At 33.3% G+C, this 16,408-nt stretch overlaps 4 protein-coding genes and 1 non-coding gene across 7 annotated transcripts; 4 read left to right on the forward strand and 1 right to left on the reverse strand.

Moving 5' to 3' along the window:
- Positions 1-752: 752 nt before the first annotated feature.
- Positions 753-2,598, forward strand: LOC105628530 (uncharacterized). Its single transcript, XM_089720124.1, has one exon. The coding sequence runs from the start codon at positions 948-950 to the stop codon at positions 2,172-2,174; it is 1,227 nt and encodes a 408-aa protein (XP_089576250.1). The 5' UTR covers positions 753-947; the 3' UTR covers positions 2,175-2,598.
- A 316-nt stretch (positions 2,599-2,914) lies between these two features.
- On the forward strand, positions 2,915-7,019 carry LOC105628531 (disease resistance protein SUMM2). Of its 2 annotated transcripts, none has more exons than XM_089720122.1 (2): positions 2,915-3,373; positions 3,953-7,019. In XM_089720122.1, the coding sequence occupies exon 2, from the start codon at positions 3,953-3,955 to the stop codon at positions 6,797-6,799; it is 2,847 nt and encodes a 948-aa protein (XP_089576248.1). In that variant the 5' UTR covers positions 2,915-3,373; the 3' UTR covers positions 6,800-7,019. The 2 variants fall into 2 exon arrangements, with proteins under 2 accessions (XP_089576248.1, XP_089576249.1); XM_089720123.1 differs by lacking the exon at positions 2,915-3,373 and adding an exon at positions 3,385-3,630.
- A 1,333-nt stretch (positions 7,020-8,352) lies between these two features.
- Positions 8,353-9,912, forward strand: LOC105628598 (uncharacterized). Of its 2 annotated transcripts, XR_016320427.1 has the most exons (5): positions 8,353-8,479; positions 8,852-8,976; positions 9,063-9,110; positions 9,204-9,332; positions 9,448-9,912. It is a non-coding gene; the product is annotated as an uncharacterized LOC105628598 (transcript). The 2 variants fall into 2 exon arrangements; XR_016320426.1 differs by having other exon boundaries at positions 8,428-8,976; positions 9,448-9,911.
- A 1,563-nt stretch (positions 9,913-11,475) lies between these two features.
- On the forward strand, positions 11,476-12,965 carry LOC105628526 (putative F-box protein At1g65770). Its single transcript, XM_012209950.4, has one exon. It carries the CDS (start codon positions 11,657-11,659, stop codon positions 12,851-12,853), a length of 1,197 nt encoding a protein of 398 aa, XP_012065340.1. The 5' UTR covers positions 11,476-11,656; the 3' UTR covers positions 12,854-12,965.
- A 1,089-nt stretch (positions 12,966-14,054) lies between these two features.
- LOC105628525 (outer envelope protein) lies at positions 14,055-16,215 on the reverse strand. The gene is made up of 5 exons (XM_012209949.4): positions 16,029-16,215; positions 15,723-15,810; positions 15,446-15,622; positions 15,167-15,365; positions 14,055-14,385 (listed from the first exon to the last, which is right to left on the reverse strand). The coding sequence occupies exons 2-5, from the start codon at positions 15,779-15,781 to the stop codon at positions 14,203-14,205; spliced, it is 618 nt and encodes a 205-aa protein (XP_012065339.1). The 5' UTR covers positions 15,782-15,810; positions 16,029-16,215; the 3' UTR covers positions 14,055-14,202.
- Positions 16,216-16,408: the final 193 nt, after the last annotated feature.

The raw sequence follows: 16,408 nt of genomic DNA on the forward strand, positions 1-16,408 counted from the left end.
TTTTCAAGAGCGTAAAATATTTTCCGGATTTTGACAAACTTATTATAACCTTATAAATTTCATAATTTTTTAATTTATTAATAATCGATAGCTACCACCACCACTCACTAGCCACCACTACAGCCACCACCATTAGCTACCACCATCGGTTACCAGCAGCTTTCATAATTTATTATTTTTTTCACTATTCTCATATTTAATAATAAAAATTTAAAATATGAAATTTATTCTTATTATTGTTATGAATTAAAATTTTTAATATTTTTAATGAATTTTTAATATTGTAATTGAACAACAGAAAATAAATTATTTGAAAAATATTTTTCAGTAAATTTTTTTTTTTTTGAAAACAGACGGAGACTAGTTACAAAAAGTATATCATCCAAAAAATTATGCTAGCTATATATCAAACGGTTGTTTTGCATATAAAAGTCAAAAATCTTAAAAACTTAAATTGTTAATATAGAAAGTACATAAATTACCAAAATTTACAAATTTAAGTACACGATAACATTAATTCTTATATTTAAATTTTATACTAATTTTTGAAAATCGAAGTGATTCAATAATTTTTTTAATTTTTCCGTTAAATTCAACAAGGTAATAGGATGACAACCCGATATGATGAAGTCCGACTTGAGGAAGACCCGCAAATTCCACCTAACTAAGGTGATCTGATATCAATTTACGGCTCGACCCGATATATAATCTGATCCAGATGATAGCGCAAATGAAAAAGAAAAAGGCAACTAACTTCCAGTTGGAAGTTGTCAAAATGGCTTAATTCTCAATATCCTTGACGGCTGCTTGCTTAGCACAAAATATTATTTGCTTAAGAGAAAAATAGTTACTCGTTCGGTGCTTGCTTTGCGGTTTGCACGAGGTAGGAATCCTAACTCATAAGTTCTCGCACGAAACCACCAGCCCGCAAATCGAAGACGAACAGAATGCTTTTCCGTTCATTTCTAGTTCACAAATCAATCTTTCACTCTCTTCAAGCTCATTCAAGACGCACTGTCCATCCCTCAATTTCTATATTCCCTTCGTTTTTCTCTTGCTCTACTTTACCATCTTCTTCACAGTCAGCTCAACATCCTCCTCATACTCATTACAAACTGAACCATAAAGACTGGTTGTCTCCAAATGAAGTTTTAAAAATTTTCGAAGACATTAAAGACCCAGATTCAGTTATCTCTATCTGGAATCAATACTCAAAGAGAAAAGACTATAAACCCAATGAAGCTATTTTCACTGTTGTTATAAACCAGCTTGCCTGTGCCAAAAACTTTGATGCCATTGAAGAAATTATGGAAAGAATCAAATTTGAAAAGTCATCTCGTTTGTCAAACGATTTCTTTTACAATGTAATCAAGATTTATGGCCATTTAGCTGGTCGAATCAAGAAATCAATAGAAACCCTTCTAGATATGCCCAAAGGGTATAATTGTTGGCCAAATGTGAAAACTTTTAATCTTGTGTTGAATATGCTAGTATCTGCAAAGCTATTTTATGTAGTTCATGAGATATATGTGAAAGCTCCCATGTTGGGTGTAGAAATTGATGCTTGTTGTCTTAATATTCTCATTAAAGGGTTATGTGAAAATGGGGATTTACAGTTTGCATTCGATGTGCTCGACGAATTTCCCAAACAAAGATGCAGGCCTAATGTGAGAACTTTCTCAACGCTGATGCACTACTTCTGTGCAAAAGGGGAGGTGAATAAGGCATTTGGTTTGCTTGAGAGAATGGAAAATGAGGGTATTGAGGCGGATACAATCACTTTCAATATTTTGATTTCAGGGTTAAGGAAACAAGGAAGGATTGAAGATGGGATGGAGCTGCTGCAGAAAATGAAGCTCAAAGGATGCGAACCAAATGCAGGGTCTTATCAAGAAGTTCTATATGGTTTGCTTGATGCCGGGAAGTTTTTGGGGGCAAAAGAATTCATGGCTATGATGATTTGTGAGGCTAATAGTCCTAATTTTGCATCTTACAAGAAGTTGATTCATGGGCTTTGCAATGACAAGTTGACTGGGGAGGTTGAGTTGGTTTTGAAGCAAATGGTAAAACAAGGTTTTGTTCCAAAAATGGGGATGTGGAGAGAGATTCTAAGAAGTTTATTTTCAAGGACTGCTGCTTCTAATATCTGTATTAGTGAGATTGTCAATGGCTAGCATCACTGAAACTTTTGTGTTGAATTTATGCTTACCAGAAGTTGACGTGTGTTATTTGCCGGAATATGCCTGAAAGGATCACCTAATGAAACAACAACAATATATTCGCTGTTAGAGCAGTCTTTGATGTGATCATCTGATTCTAGCTGAAGATTTTCCCCGTCATGCTTTCCAACATCAGATATTTGCTTGGCCATATAAAAATCGAGCTTGTTCTGATGATATCCATTTGTGCTTCAACGAGGAACTATCTGAGTTGCACGTGATCAGTGGACGGCAGTTTGCTGTTCCGCCTTTGCAGTTCTGATGATATACAATCATATGGCTACTCAACTCATACGGAACTGATCAATGTACAAACACTAAAATTTGATCCCTTTTCCTTTTTATTCAACATAAATTTCTGCAGAGATTTCCACTTCTACATCCCTTACCTTTTCTATACACAACATATTATTCAATGAAATGCAAATTTGGTCTGCAAGATTCTTGCAACTCAGTCTGTTTTCTGAACGAGAAGGAAAATCAATTAGTAAGTGCTTGTTTTTTTTCCAGGTTTGATAGATTGTATATATTTATTTGCTTCAAAACGTACTGTTGTACTGACAAGAATATTGCAGAAGTTCAAACACCATTAATGTGATTAATCCTATAATTTTTTAGTTCTTCTTTTAATCTATGCCACAGAGTTAGTGGCCAAGTTGTTTTTGTTTTTTTTAATAACCAAAGGCTTACAGCTGGCCTGAAACTTGTGGACCCAATATCAGCTTAAATGGTATCTGGTGTAAAATATTAGCTAAATATGAAATCTATAGAAGATTTTCACGTGGTACAAAGTGGCTACTACCGACCCAATGTCTACAAACCCACGCGCCAGCTAAGCTTCATAACAGAGGAGGGGTACAACAACAAAGTGCTAAGACGAATTTTATAGCTTTACTTTTCAAAGGCCCCACGACAAATATTTCTACTCTTAAAATAGTGGGTGGTTATTTTCAGTCAGAATATTGTATTATATTGTTTCCATTACACAACAAGGAATTTGCTATTGATCTTCCTCTTACTGATTCAGTGAACAGTTTATTTCCGCGTACAAGAAAATTCAATTTTCTATTCTCAAATTCTTAAAAGAGAGGAGACACTGGCAAGGGAGTTTTTGTGGTACTTAAAATAAATCAAAGTTAAGATCCATCAATCAGGTACATTTATTCTGAAAACTTGCAGATTTGGATCTGCCTGTCATTATTTTGCTTTGATTCTTGTGGTTACTAGTTGAAGAATTTTAAATGGCTAATTGCAATGCTATTAACTTACAACTAGTAGTTGAAGAAGTGAGTTGAGTGTTTGATTCTTGAAATCTTTGTTTCATGATGTAAAAGTAGCTTTTTCTCCACCCCAAAAAGGTCATTTTGGCTGCTCTTCATGAAATCTTCTGATTCTTGATTGATTGCTAATAGTAAGTAAACAAATTTTATGATTAAATTCTTATGTTTGATTTTTCAGCAAGGACTTACAAAATATTTGCCCTTATGTATCAAAATATAACTTAGAAGTAGTTGTTGAAGAAGAAAGTTGTGTCTTTGATTCTTGAAATCTTTGTTTCTTAATGTAAAAGTAGCTTTTTCCCCCCTAGATGATTCCCTTGGCCCTTCTTCATGAAATCTTTGGATTCTTAATGGATTGCTAATAGTAAATAAACAAATTTTATGGTTAAATTCTTATTTTTGATTTTTGATCAAGGACTTGTAAAATATTGTCTCTTTTGCATCGATCTGTAGATGGAGCTTGCTGGGTCAGTTATAGAACTTGTAAACAAGTTATGGACTCCAGTAGGAACCCGCTGGGAATATCATAGACACATGGACCAATATGTGAGTAATTTGAGAAGGAAAGTGAATGAACTAAACAGTCGGAAGGAAGATGTAGCTTCAAGATTAAGTGCAGAGCTTATTCCAGGGAAATTACCTAGAAAAGAGGTTGAGCTTTGGTTGCAAAATATAGAGACTATCAATGGTGAAACTTTTGCAATTGAGCAAGAAGTTGCGAAGCGGAAATATCTTTCACGTGCACGCTTGGCAAAACTTGCTTTTAAGAAGATACAAGAAGTGGAGGATCTTCATCAAAAGGGTGATTTTGGTGACAGTTTGGTGATTGATACACCTGCAGATGTTGGAGAGATCTTACCTGCAACAACATTAGTAGGTGAAACAGCGAAAAGGAAGATGGAAGAAATTTGGACATGCTTGATGGATAATGATGTTAGAAAGGTTGGAATTTATGGCATGGGTGGTGTTGGAAAAACAACCATTATGAAGCATATCAACAACAGACTCCAAAGAGGCCATGACAAATTTGATAATGTGATTTGGGTGACAGTGTCAAAAGCACTAAACCTTGGGAACTTACAGAAAGACATTGCAGCTGCATTGAATCAAGATTTTGCACAATATGAGGATGAAACAAGAATGGCTGTCAAGTTATTTGCATGGCTGCGAGTAAAGAAAAACTGGTTGTTAATCCTTGATGATATGTGGGAAGCATTCAATCTTGAGGATGTAGGAATTCCTGAGCCTACACCTGATAATGGATGCAAATTAGTATTGACAACTCGATCGCTTGACATTTGTCGGAGCATGGATTGCAAGGATATCAAAATGGAGCTTCTTACTGAAGAGGAGGCATGGAACTTATTTGTGGAAAAAGTTGGATATCAAGTTTTTATTACCCCAGAATTAGAAGCAACAGCAAAACAAGTTGCTGATGAATGTGCCTGCTTGCCTCTTGCAATTATCACTATAGCTGGTAGTATGAAGGGCGTAGATGACATATATGAATGGGAAAATGCTCTAGAGGAGTTGAGGGAATCTACAAAGGGGCTTAGTGACATGGGTAAGGTGTTTGAGCAGCTAAAATTTAGTTATGCGCGTTTGAAAGATGACAAGTTCAGGCAGTGTCTCATATATTGTGCATTATACCCGGAAGACTTTTTGATCAAAAGGACAGAGCTGATAAGGCATTTGATTGGTGTAGGAATAGTAGATAAAATGAAAAGTAGGCAAGCAGAGTTTGCCAAGGGATATGCTATGCTAAACAAGCTTGAAAATGCTTGTCTTTTGGAAAGCATTTATGATAAGAAATATGTGAAGATGCATGACCTAATTAGGGACATGGTAATTCAAATGAAAAGCATGGATCATCAATTCCTTGTAGAAGCTGGAGTTCGGTTAAGAGAATTGCCAAATGAGGACAGATGGATGGAGGAACTTGAGAGCGTATCCTTGATTGACAATCACATATCAGAAATTCCTTCTAGATTGTCACCAAAATGTCCAAAACTTCAAACCATGTTACTGGCACAGAATAAAGATCTGGTTAGAATTCCAGATTCTTTCTTTTCATGCATGCATGTTTTGAGGCTTCTAGATCTTTCTTATACTGGAATTAAGAATTTACCAAACTCCATCTCCACATTGGTGAATCTTGTTGCATTATATCTTAAGCATTGCAAACTATTGCAGTCCGTGCCTTCTGTAGCAAAGCTAGGTGCACTAAGGGAGTTGGATCTCAGATATACTGGAATCCAACATGTACCTGAAGGCATGGAAAGTTTGATCAATCTCAGGTATCTTAATCTCTATGTGCAAGATCTAGAGTTACCAATCGGAATATTACCAAAACTCTCTTGCCTTGAATACTTGCGACTGTGGTGGAGATCAAAAAATTTGAAAGTAAAAGGTGAGGAATTGGTAGGCTTGAAAATGATAGAAAAAATTGAATGTCAATTTTACAGTTTATCTAGTTTTAATATATTTGTTGGGTCTCTGCATGGCCGAGTCTTGAGAAAGTACTTTCTACAACTGGGAAAGGAGGACTTGCATAAACCTGGAGACTTCAAAAAAGTTGTAAGAATAATTGATTATGGCATCAGTGAAGAAGGCATAGAAGATTCACTTTTGGTCCCAATTGATGTTGAGTACCTGAGTATTGAGAGGTGCCACAATTTCAAAACATTGAGCTATTTTTCAACACAGAAGAATGAAATTCATTTTAATTCAGGAAAAGAGAGCTTGGCAATGACATCATCTTCTTTGCATGCTACACCACAATCAGTTCTTCCTAGTGCCTTTTCCAGTCTCACAGTTCTCAAAATCCAAGGTTGTTCAAATATAAGGAGTCTGTTCAAACCTGGGTTGCTTCTACTACTTCAAAACCTTGAAGAGGTTCTTATTTATGACTGCCCACAAATGAAGCAGTTTTTAGCAGCTACAACAACGGATGAGCAGGAAGCAAGCAGCAGCAACCATTTACCAATGGAAAATAAAGATATTGCCATGAGGTTTGTTCTCCCCAACTTGAGGAGTCTCTCTTTGTGTAAGCTACCAGAATTAAAGAGCATCTGTCTGGGGTTGGTGCTTTGTCCTTCTCTCCTTTACATGACAATTAGTGGATGTCCAAATATAAGAAGGCTCCCGCTTGAGCTTCCAATTGTTGATGGTGAAGCATTTCCTCCACCTAATCTCGAACAGATCTATGTTCAAGATGAAAAATGGTGGGAATCACTGGAATGGGATCAACCTGGCTCTAAGATTGCCCTTCAACCTTTCTGCAAATTTCTATATAATTAATGCAATCTGACAAGGATAAGCTGTTCAAGGATCTGCAAATGCTCAGGCAAGCATTATTTTCTAGCTAGGCTATACTATTATCTATCCTTAAAAGGCTCAAAGCTCACGAGGAGCTTGTTTGGGGTAAATGAATTCCATAAAATTGTATGGAATTCATTTATAAATCCCATTTTTCATGTTTGGTATAAATAAAAATACATTTGAAGTTCCATATGTTTAATTCTATGGAATAAGTTGTGCTTGGACCAAATTATATCGAAATTGATAGAATTTGCAAATGAATTCTAAACTTGAAGGAATACAAAAGCTAGTAAATTTAATAAATTTTAAGTGCAAGTTAGTAAAGCTATATAGTTTGAATTCTATGGTTGATCCAAAAATCAAATGAATTTCATTGAGTTACCTTATGAAACCAATGATCTCAACTACGACTATCTCGTGCTCACTGAATACACAATTAGTTTGAATCAAGAGCAGAATAATCAAATAGTATTCTAATCTTTTTTTTTTAAGGGTATATATACAAGAATATATATAGGAGAATTGATACAAGCTAATTTTTAACTATTGACCATATAATCAAGGACACTAATTATGCTTGAATTGATACAAGCTCATTATTAGCTATTGACCCTATAATCAAGGACACTAATTATGCTTGACTATTTCACAAAGATTTACTAAAATCAAGCCTAAAATATCTCTACACAATTTACTCTATCCAACCCGTCACCAACCGTACCAAGAGTTGGATTGTTTGAGCTAAAGAATCAAGATCTGGCAAGGTTATTATTACAAACCCACTCTCCCGGTTCCCTTTTGATCGATTTAAGAAAACCTGGTTGAAGGTTTCTACGTTTGGTGATGGAGTTTTTGATGAGTTTCCTGAAGTTCTTTACTTGTTGGATTATAAAGTTTTTGAGATCGGCAAGGCTTATTTAATTGATGCTCCTGACAACGGTGGAAGTGTTATCCAAGACTTAAAATAGCATATTAATATAAAGAAAGTGGTGGTTTCTTCGAGTTTTTATAAGATTGGGAACGAATTTGCAGATATGGTACTATTGGTTGACATGGGGGATTTGTGTTTGTGGAGAATAGGAGACGAGAAATGGACTAATATTGATAGAGGTTTTGCTGATATTATTTTTCACAATGGGAAATTCTATGCTCTTGATTGTAATGGATCTGTTATAACAGTTGATCCCAAAAACTTTCAGACTACATTCGTTGCTCCTGAATTGTGTCTTATTAGTATTTTTGTGGGGACGACCCAACGCACTTGGTGGAATCACTTGAGGATTTGTTCTTGTTATTGTATTTATCTGATTCTGACTATGATTCTGATGACTCTCAGTATGATTCTGATAATATAATTCCAATCAAAGTTTACAAATTGGAGGAGGGGAAGAATAAATGGGTTAAGGTTGAAGGATTGGAAGATCGCATGTTATTTATTGGTGATGAAAGTTGTTTCTCTTGTTTCGTAAATGACTTGCCTGGTGCCAAGGGGAACTGTGTTTATTTCAAATATGATGACAAGTTTTCAGGATTTTTTGACATGGAGAATCACACTACTAAGTTGTTGTCTACCTCTAGATCTAGTCTGATGTTTCGTTGTTGATGAGTTCTGAAAGATTGTGGTGTTGTGTTGTTGCTGAGTTCATTTATTTCTACAAGGTACTCTAATTAGGCAATGTTTGTTGTTCTTTTTTGTTAGGCATTTGCATTCACAAGAACTTGCCCTAGAATATAAGTAAATGGAAATTATAATATACTTATATCTCTACACCTAATCTTTTCCTTCATTAAAAACCTGAAAATATGAAATCCCAAATCAATTCTACAAATTTTTAGAATCTTTAGTTGTCATATAAAAATTTTTTTATTAGGGCAAAAGAAATTTAAAATCTTTCAATTCATTAAACAATACTGCCAAGTATGCATGTTGAGTTCACTTAAATTGATGGATTCTGAATGAATATATTCTACCCCTCCATTGCCAAATTATGTAAAATTCGCTTCCTAACCATTTCCAACTTATCTTGAAAGGGAAAATGATAAACAAAAAGGAAAGCAATTAAGTTGTGCTAAAATTTTCTATCAACCCACAGAAATTTACTGATAAGCTGATCAAGAATGAGGACTTGTCTGCAGATCAGAAGGATGAGTTCAAGGTGAAAACTTATTAAATGTATTCATTTTTTTGTAGGTTCTCTTATTTACTAATATTGAACCCAATTCTTGTTTCACCCTTTGTCAGGAGTTCGTCAAAGAGAAAGTTTAAAAAGCAAAGACAGCTATCTGGGAGGTATTATGCAGCCCAGTATGTTGTTTTCTTTTGTTTAAGACTGTTTGTAAGAGATATGTAAACTAGCTTTGAACTAATTTTGGTTTTCTGCAGGCAAGGAAATTGAGGGAAAAGACCTTGGAAGAAATGAGTGAGGAAACAAAAGAGGCCTATCGAAATATGAAGTTTTACAATTTCTATCCTGTGCAAACTCCAGATACGCCCGATGTATCAAATGTAAAGGTGAAATGTTGGAAATTTCTCTTCTATGTACTTCATACTGCTAACTTTTTTCATATGCAATAATTTTGCGTTAAGAAAGTTGTTCCATATGTTAATAGTTACGTTGGCTTTGCAGGAACGATATATAAACAGGTACTACGATAAGGCTCACGAGGTTCTATGACTCAAGCCATGTAGCACCAAGAGATGCCTTGGGCTTTGCTTTGGCAGCCGGAAATGGTTGGTTCTGAGGATTTTTCTTCTTCTTCGCCCTCGAGGAAGTTGGAAGGCTCGTCTCTGGTGCCCCATGATGCTATTCTTTCATCAAATATAGGTATCTTAGTAGAAAGATACATACCCGTAGTTCGAGAATTTTTAGATAAACAGTTGAGTCCCTCGTTACAATGGGGAGGCATTTGTATGATACATCCTCGAGACTTAAATTTTCAATATATTGTTCAGTTGCAGGTGGTAAAATTTCCCTGTCACTAAAGCTTTGTTTGAATAGAAGAAGAAAGAAAATGTTAAAGGAAATAAAATAATGAAGATAATTTATTTCACATAAAATAATGTAATTTTCTTATTTTATTCTTTATCTTTTACCTAATTTTTCGGGTCCAAATAAAAAAATTAGGATATTTTTCCATTCTTTGAAGACAAGAAAAGTCCTTTATTTTGACTAGTGTTCAACGATGATTATTTATAATTTATTTTTTAAATATTTTTTATTAATTTTTATAAAGACAATATAAAAATTCAATTCTTTTATTTATAATTATTACATGTATAAAAATAGGTGCAAACCACTATCATACATATCTAATATTTGATGAAAAATTTTAATAATTTTTTACAATATATTTTTTTGACAAAATGGAATAGTTAAAGTTGAAAATAAATAATTATTTGATCCAAAATCTCGCCATATATAAAAATAAATACATATATAAATTATTGATAATCAAATAGAAAATTTTTTGTGATAGTATACCAAAATAAAAAAAAATCAAAATTTAAAATTAGTACCTCAGCCATTAATAATAATAAAGTAAGAAGTTATCGATATAGCAATAGCAAAGAAACTATTGATAGTAGAAAGTCTTCAATGAATTATTGATAATAAAAAATAAAAAAAAATCTTTGATAGTAGTCGAAGAAAATATAGTTATTTGATAGATTAAATTTTCAATTGAGTTATTATTTAAATATTTATCCTTTATTATCACAATAATATAGACGTAACATTAAAATCAAGGTATAATAAATTTTTAGATTAAAAATATGCAACAACTTAAAAAAAAAAAAAAGAAGCATTAAATGTTAAAAAGATTACAATCATGATTTAAATAATTTTTTAAAAAAATTAAAAAATTTATACTAATTGAAAATTGATCAAAAAATTTACTTAGCAAATTAAGGATAAAATAATTAATACATTTAATAGAATGATAATTTAATAGAATGATAAGACAAAAAGTAACTAACAATATTAACAAAGCAAATAAAAGAAAATATGAGGAAAAGAAAATAATTCAATTTATAATTTATAAATTTAATTATTTTTACATTTTTAATATAAAATAGTTAAGTTCTTTACAATAAAATTATAAATATAATTGATTTAATATTGGATCCAATCCAAACTTCTACGATAGGAATTTCATTCCTAATTAAAATTGGATAGAATTTTTCGATTAATATTTGATTTAATATTAATAATATATATATATATATATATATATATATATATATATATATAGTTTATTTAATTAATTTATTGTTAATCAACTAATAAAACATAAATAAAATTTATAAATTTCTATACATGTAAAAAAATCATGATTTATTATATTATAATTTAAATATTGAAATGTAATTTTCTTAATTTATTTTTATTTTTTTCCTAATTTAGAGTGCTGTTAATTTTGCTGATTTGAGTAAAAAAATTAGGATATTTTTCCATTCTTTTCAGACAAAAAAAGTCCTATATTTTGATGTTTCATATATTTTCTTTCCTTCAAAAATATCCACATTTACCACATTTCAAGATAAGGAAAGAAAATTTCCTCTAAATTCTTTCCTCATAAAAAAAATATTTATTTCGAAACAATCGGCACTCAAACAATGGCAAGGACTTAGTTGACTCCATAGAAACTGTAGGTCAAGTCAATGCCAAAAAAAAAAAAAAAAAAAAAAAAGAAAAAAGAAGCAGCATAAAGATGCATCCCACTGGAACACCACCACCACCACCACCACCAATAAACTGACACAAAGATCCAATCTTTACCAGAATCAGTGGAAGCTCGATCAATAGAGAGAGAGAGAGAGAGAGAGAGAGAGAGCAAATGAGTCAGTGGGCCGATCTTCCAAAAGAGCTAATAGAATCGATCGGAAAATGTCTCGATTCTCCTGTTGACGTTCTCCGCTGTCGCTCAGTCTGCAAGTCTTGGCGATGCTACGTTGCTGTTCCTTCTTTTGACCAAGAAATTCCTTATTTAATCCTTAAAATTCCTCAACCCATCAGAGCAGATGCTATTCTCGTCCAATCCACTGTTTGTAGGATTGAGTTTGCAAATCAGAATTCGAATTCCTCTAGTTGTTCAATGACAAAAGGTTGGTTAACCAAAATTGGGGAGTCCAGATACGGAAAATTGAAGCTTCAAAACCCACTTTCAGATAAGAAAATCAGGTACCCTCTGTTGAATTTATTGGACACTAATTTTACCCAATTAAGTAAAGGATTCATGCTTAAACACCCATCTGGGCATCCTGTTTATGGGGTTAATAAAGTAGTTCTATTTCCAATTAGTGAAAAACATTACAGCAAAAATGAGATTGGCATTTTAGCTATTTTCCATGAAGGAAAATTAGGTTACTGGAAATATGGACATGACAATTGGACCCTTTTAGATGATACAAACTTTCAATATGATGATATTATTGAATATAAGGGTCAAATTTATGTTGTTGATACATGGGGTAAAGTTTCTTGGATTGATTCATCTTTGAAATTGATTCAATATTCACCTCCTTTGTTTGGTTGTGGTGAACAGAAGCATTTGGTGGAGTCATGTGGTGATCTTTATGTAGTTGATAGGTATCTTGATGGAAAAAGAATAACATGGAAAGATTATCATATTTTTGATGATGTTGGAAATAATATTCCCATTCGTCATAGGAGGTATAGGAAATGTAATCCTAATGCCATTGATTTTAGAGTACATAAATTGGATGAAGATTGGGGTAAATGGGTTGATGTGAAATCTTTGGAAGATAGAGCTTTTGTTTTGGGTGTTGATTGTAATTTCTCCATTTCGTGTAGCGATTTTGCTGGAGGTAAAGGGAACTGTATTTATTTCACAGAAGATGACAATTATTTAGGAAGAGGATTGAGTAATGATTGCATTCGTGTGTTTCGGTTAGAAGATCATAGTATTGAGAAAATAGGAGCATTGCCCGAGTATTCTGAGGTATTTTGGCCACCAGATACTGGCTCAGAAGGAACAAATCTGGCTCAATGTTCTTTATCTTATTTCAGTTAGAATGGTCATTTGTATCATTTCAAATCTTTTTAATGTTGAAGTTCTAATGTATTCAGTGAGACATTGTTGCTTTCTTGGTTTTTGAGTTTGAAATACATGGTTGCTTTAGACTTGTGATCTTTGATCATTTTATTTATCTATTGCATCACTTGTGTGTTTGTTTCTTCCTCCCAAATTTTCAATTTTTGCCTCCATCAATCATGAACAACTGGTAATCCTTTGCCCCTCCTAAGTTCAATTCCCAGCTTTATCACTAATTATAAATTATAACTGATTGCGAGAGCTAATATTCTAATGGTTAAAGTTTGATCCTTTAATGGTTGATCCTCAAACACCATTATTGTTATGTTTAGCTTAGCATTTCCAAGAAAAATAAAATAGATCTAAGACTCTGGATATTTTAAACAGAAAACTATTCATCATTTACAACTTTATTTTGCTAAGAACCAAAATGTGAAGTTTGCTTCTAATGTCGGGTCAGAATTGTAGTATGGTTTCTCCAAATTCAATGGGAGCTGAAATGGATGAAGCTTGAAAGGCTAGCTGGTATTTAGTTGTATCCATAGTTATCCACTGCAAATTGATATTATTTGTATCTGTTATTCTATTTGTGAAATTGACGTTTTAGAATTGAAATTTGTTCGACACTGATGATGGCATAAAAAACACATAATTTTGATTAATTTTGAAAAGAGCATTCATTTTATAATTAATTTCTGAATATCATTTCCCCTAAAACCTTAATATCGCGGACGACCTGACATGACATGACCTGATCAGACGATCTAAAACCCAAATTGACACAACCCAATCCTGCCCGTTTCTACCTCTGCGTACAAGCACATGGATTTTCATGTTCTATGCAGAGATTATGGGAGGCAACCTTTATGTAGTACTCACGATGTATGAGAGTTATATCCTCTTGCAGCAACAAATTCTTACATTTCTTGGTTCTTTAAATTAAACACAAGATTTCTGCCTCCAAATTTTGGAGATTGTGGTTATATTGCAGAAACAAATGAACTTTTATATATACTTTCTACCATTTGACATCTGTTATTTCTAACTTGGTGGCTTGGCTCAATTCAGTTTGGTTTTAGCAAATCTTTTCTTGCTCGACTGCTGCATATAGTTGAACTTTGATTAAGCATGTCTATGCTTATCAAAGTGCACGATGGATCAATTAAAACAGAATTCCGAATGGCCTCAACTCTAGCACCACTTTATGGAATCAGCAAATTGCTAATTACTTACAACTATGCCCGAGGTCTTGATACATGATTGAATAAACAACTTATGAGTTAAAGAAAATGCGCCAGTGTTGCACTTACATTAGATGGTACAAAGGATTATGAAGCATTCACATGTTTCAGAACTGCCTTGGCAGACTGATTGGTGAAAACCTTCTGCCTGAATTGCACGTAAGGGTACCCAATAAATGACAGGAAGTGGGCAGGTTTTGATAAGGAAAGCACCTCATACCAGACTTGACTCTTCTCATCCATTTCAATTGAAAAACGCTCTTCCCCAGCCTGTTTTGCAGCAAAATAGCAAATATGCTAGTGATAGTAAGTGTACATGTCTGAAGTGGAAAAATTTTGATGAACATAATCTGAAAAATTAATACGCATTTATGCCAGTGGAGATGACCTAAAAATTCCATTATGAATCCGAATGCATGCACTTACAGAAATCAAACATATCAAAACAAGAACTGTGAGTCATAAATGTGAAGTAAAATTCTCACTGTTGTTGATGAATAAAATGAACTATATAGATATGAGATAAAGAAACCTAAGGACAAGATCCAAATGAACGCATAGAAGAGTAAAAAGTTGAGCTACATGAAAATTAATTAAATACAGATAAAATGTTATAAAAGCAATGCAATACAATCATCTGAATATTGTGAAAATTTTGCAATATATAACATTAAACAATACTACCTGAATTCATACATGTCTTTAAAGCATTTCTAGTACGTTGGTAATCCCACGAGTCAAATTTGCAAATAGAATTAGATTCATTGCATCATGGATGAAAATATGGCAATAGTGCTAAAATGAAAAATCAAGTTATTATATTTCTTAAGTAAATGTTGCAAAGGATAAGCATAGGCTGCCATATTATATGAAAAAGGGATTTGCGCATGCTATATGATGAAGAAAATGCAGAAAAAAAAAATTCTAAGCTTTATAGGAACTGCAAATCAACCTATGTAACCTCAGCAATGAATTGAATTATCAAGATAATGGCAATTGATAATCATCCAAACGTATTCAAATCTCAAATTGCAAGCAAACAAGCACTAACCAGAAGATGACCTTGAAGGGTACCGCCACCAAAAGAAAATGAAGCCATACTCTTTTTAGCATTTCTACTTTCATTAACATAAACCACCTGAAGAGGCATCATGACCCAAGGCAGAAACTCCTTTACACAAACACAGAACTTCACCCCACTTTGAATTGGAGTTTTCGGATCGACAAATGCCCAATTCAGTCCAAAATGCCTGCAACGAAATAAAATTCCCAATTCATTATTAAAAGCTCTCTCAATGTGTAAAAAGAAAAATACATATAGTCCACTAACCTCCATGTTTGAAGAGCTAACTTGCCCTTTTCGAAAGTGTCAAGACCAGAACCAACTAAAACACGGGCATGGTTTAGCAAGAAACCATCTTTAGAGAGTTCATGATCTTCTTTGAGGGAAGATGCAGTTTTAGCAGTAGCTCCCCTGTACTTAGAGTTATAGTTGAAGGCAGCTGACCTAAGTTACATAACGAAAAATTATAAGCAACTACATAACTAGATTCAATTTCTAACAACAAGAAGAAGAAAAATTGAAAATCTTATCGACTTCAATTTACTTGGTTAAACAATCCTTCTGCTCTTGAGGAGAGGGTCGATTCCAGCACAAGAAAACCATCTTTCTCTAAAATGTTCTGAGTAAGAAACCTTCACAACGACAATTACAAATATCAGGAATGGAATAGCAAAAAACACATTAACCCTAAAAATACATAGCAGAAACCAAACTATTGAACAGTTTAGAACCGAACTCTTTCTTGATACACAACTAAGATTTTGGAAGCAAATTTTTCATTTTTTTAAGAAAAATTTGAGAAATGAAATTGCAAATTCAATATATTTAAGTTCAATTAGAGTTGTAATACCTTGTTAACTCTTGGCTGAATCCTCAGCTTTCACTTCCTCATGATAAAGCTCTGGTTTTTAGGATAGTCAAATTCACGTCAGTGAAGTTGAAGGGAGGAGAAGCAGAGAGAGAATTGAAAGCACAAAATGTGCGCCGTATAAAACGACATCAAGGCACAACGTTTCTAACTAAAAGAAGAACAAGATTAATTAGATATATCGAACGACATTTGATGAATCTTTAAGCGAGCGTTTTTTATCAACTCATTCCCACTACAGCATCGAATGACGTCAAGGACATGACATTATTTTACAAAGGGTACATCCAATTGAAAAGGATCAAACCAATGGACTTTCTCTGCTTATGTTATGGCCTTGGGCCCTTTAGCAAAAAACGACG

This window comes from Jatropha curcas, chromosome 4 (genome assembly GCF_041381405.1).
Source record: "Jatropha curcas cultivar XTBG-Jc1 chromosome 4, XTBG_Jcur_1.0, whole genome shotgun sequence".
Taxonomy (NCBI): Eukaryota; Viridiplantae; Streptophyta; class Magnoliopsida; order Malpighiales; family Euphorbiaceae; genus Jatropha; species Jatropha curcas.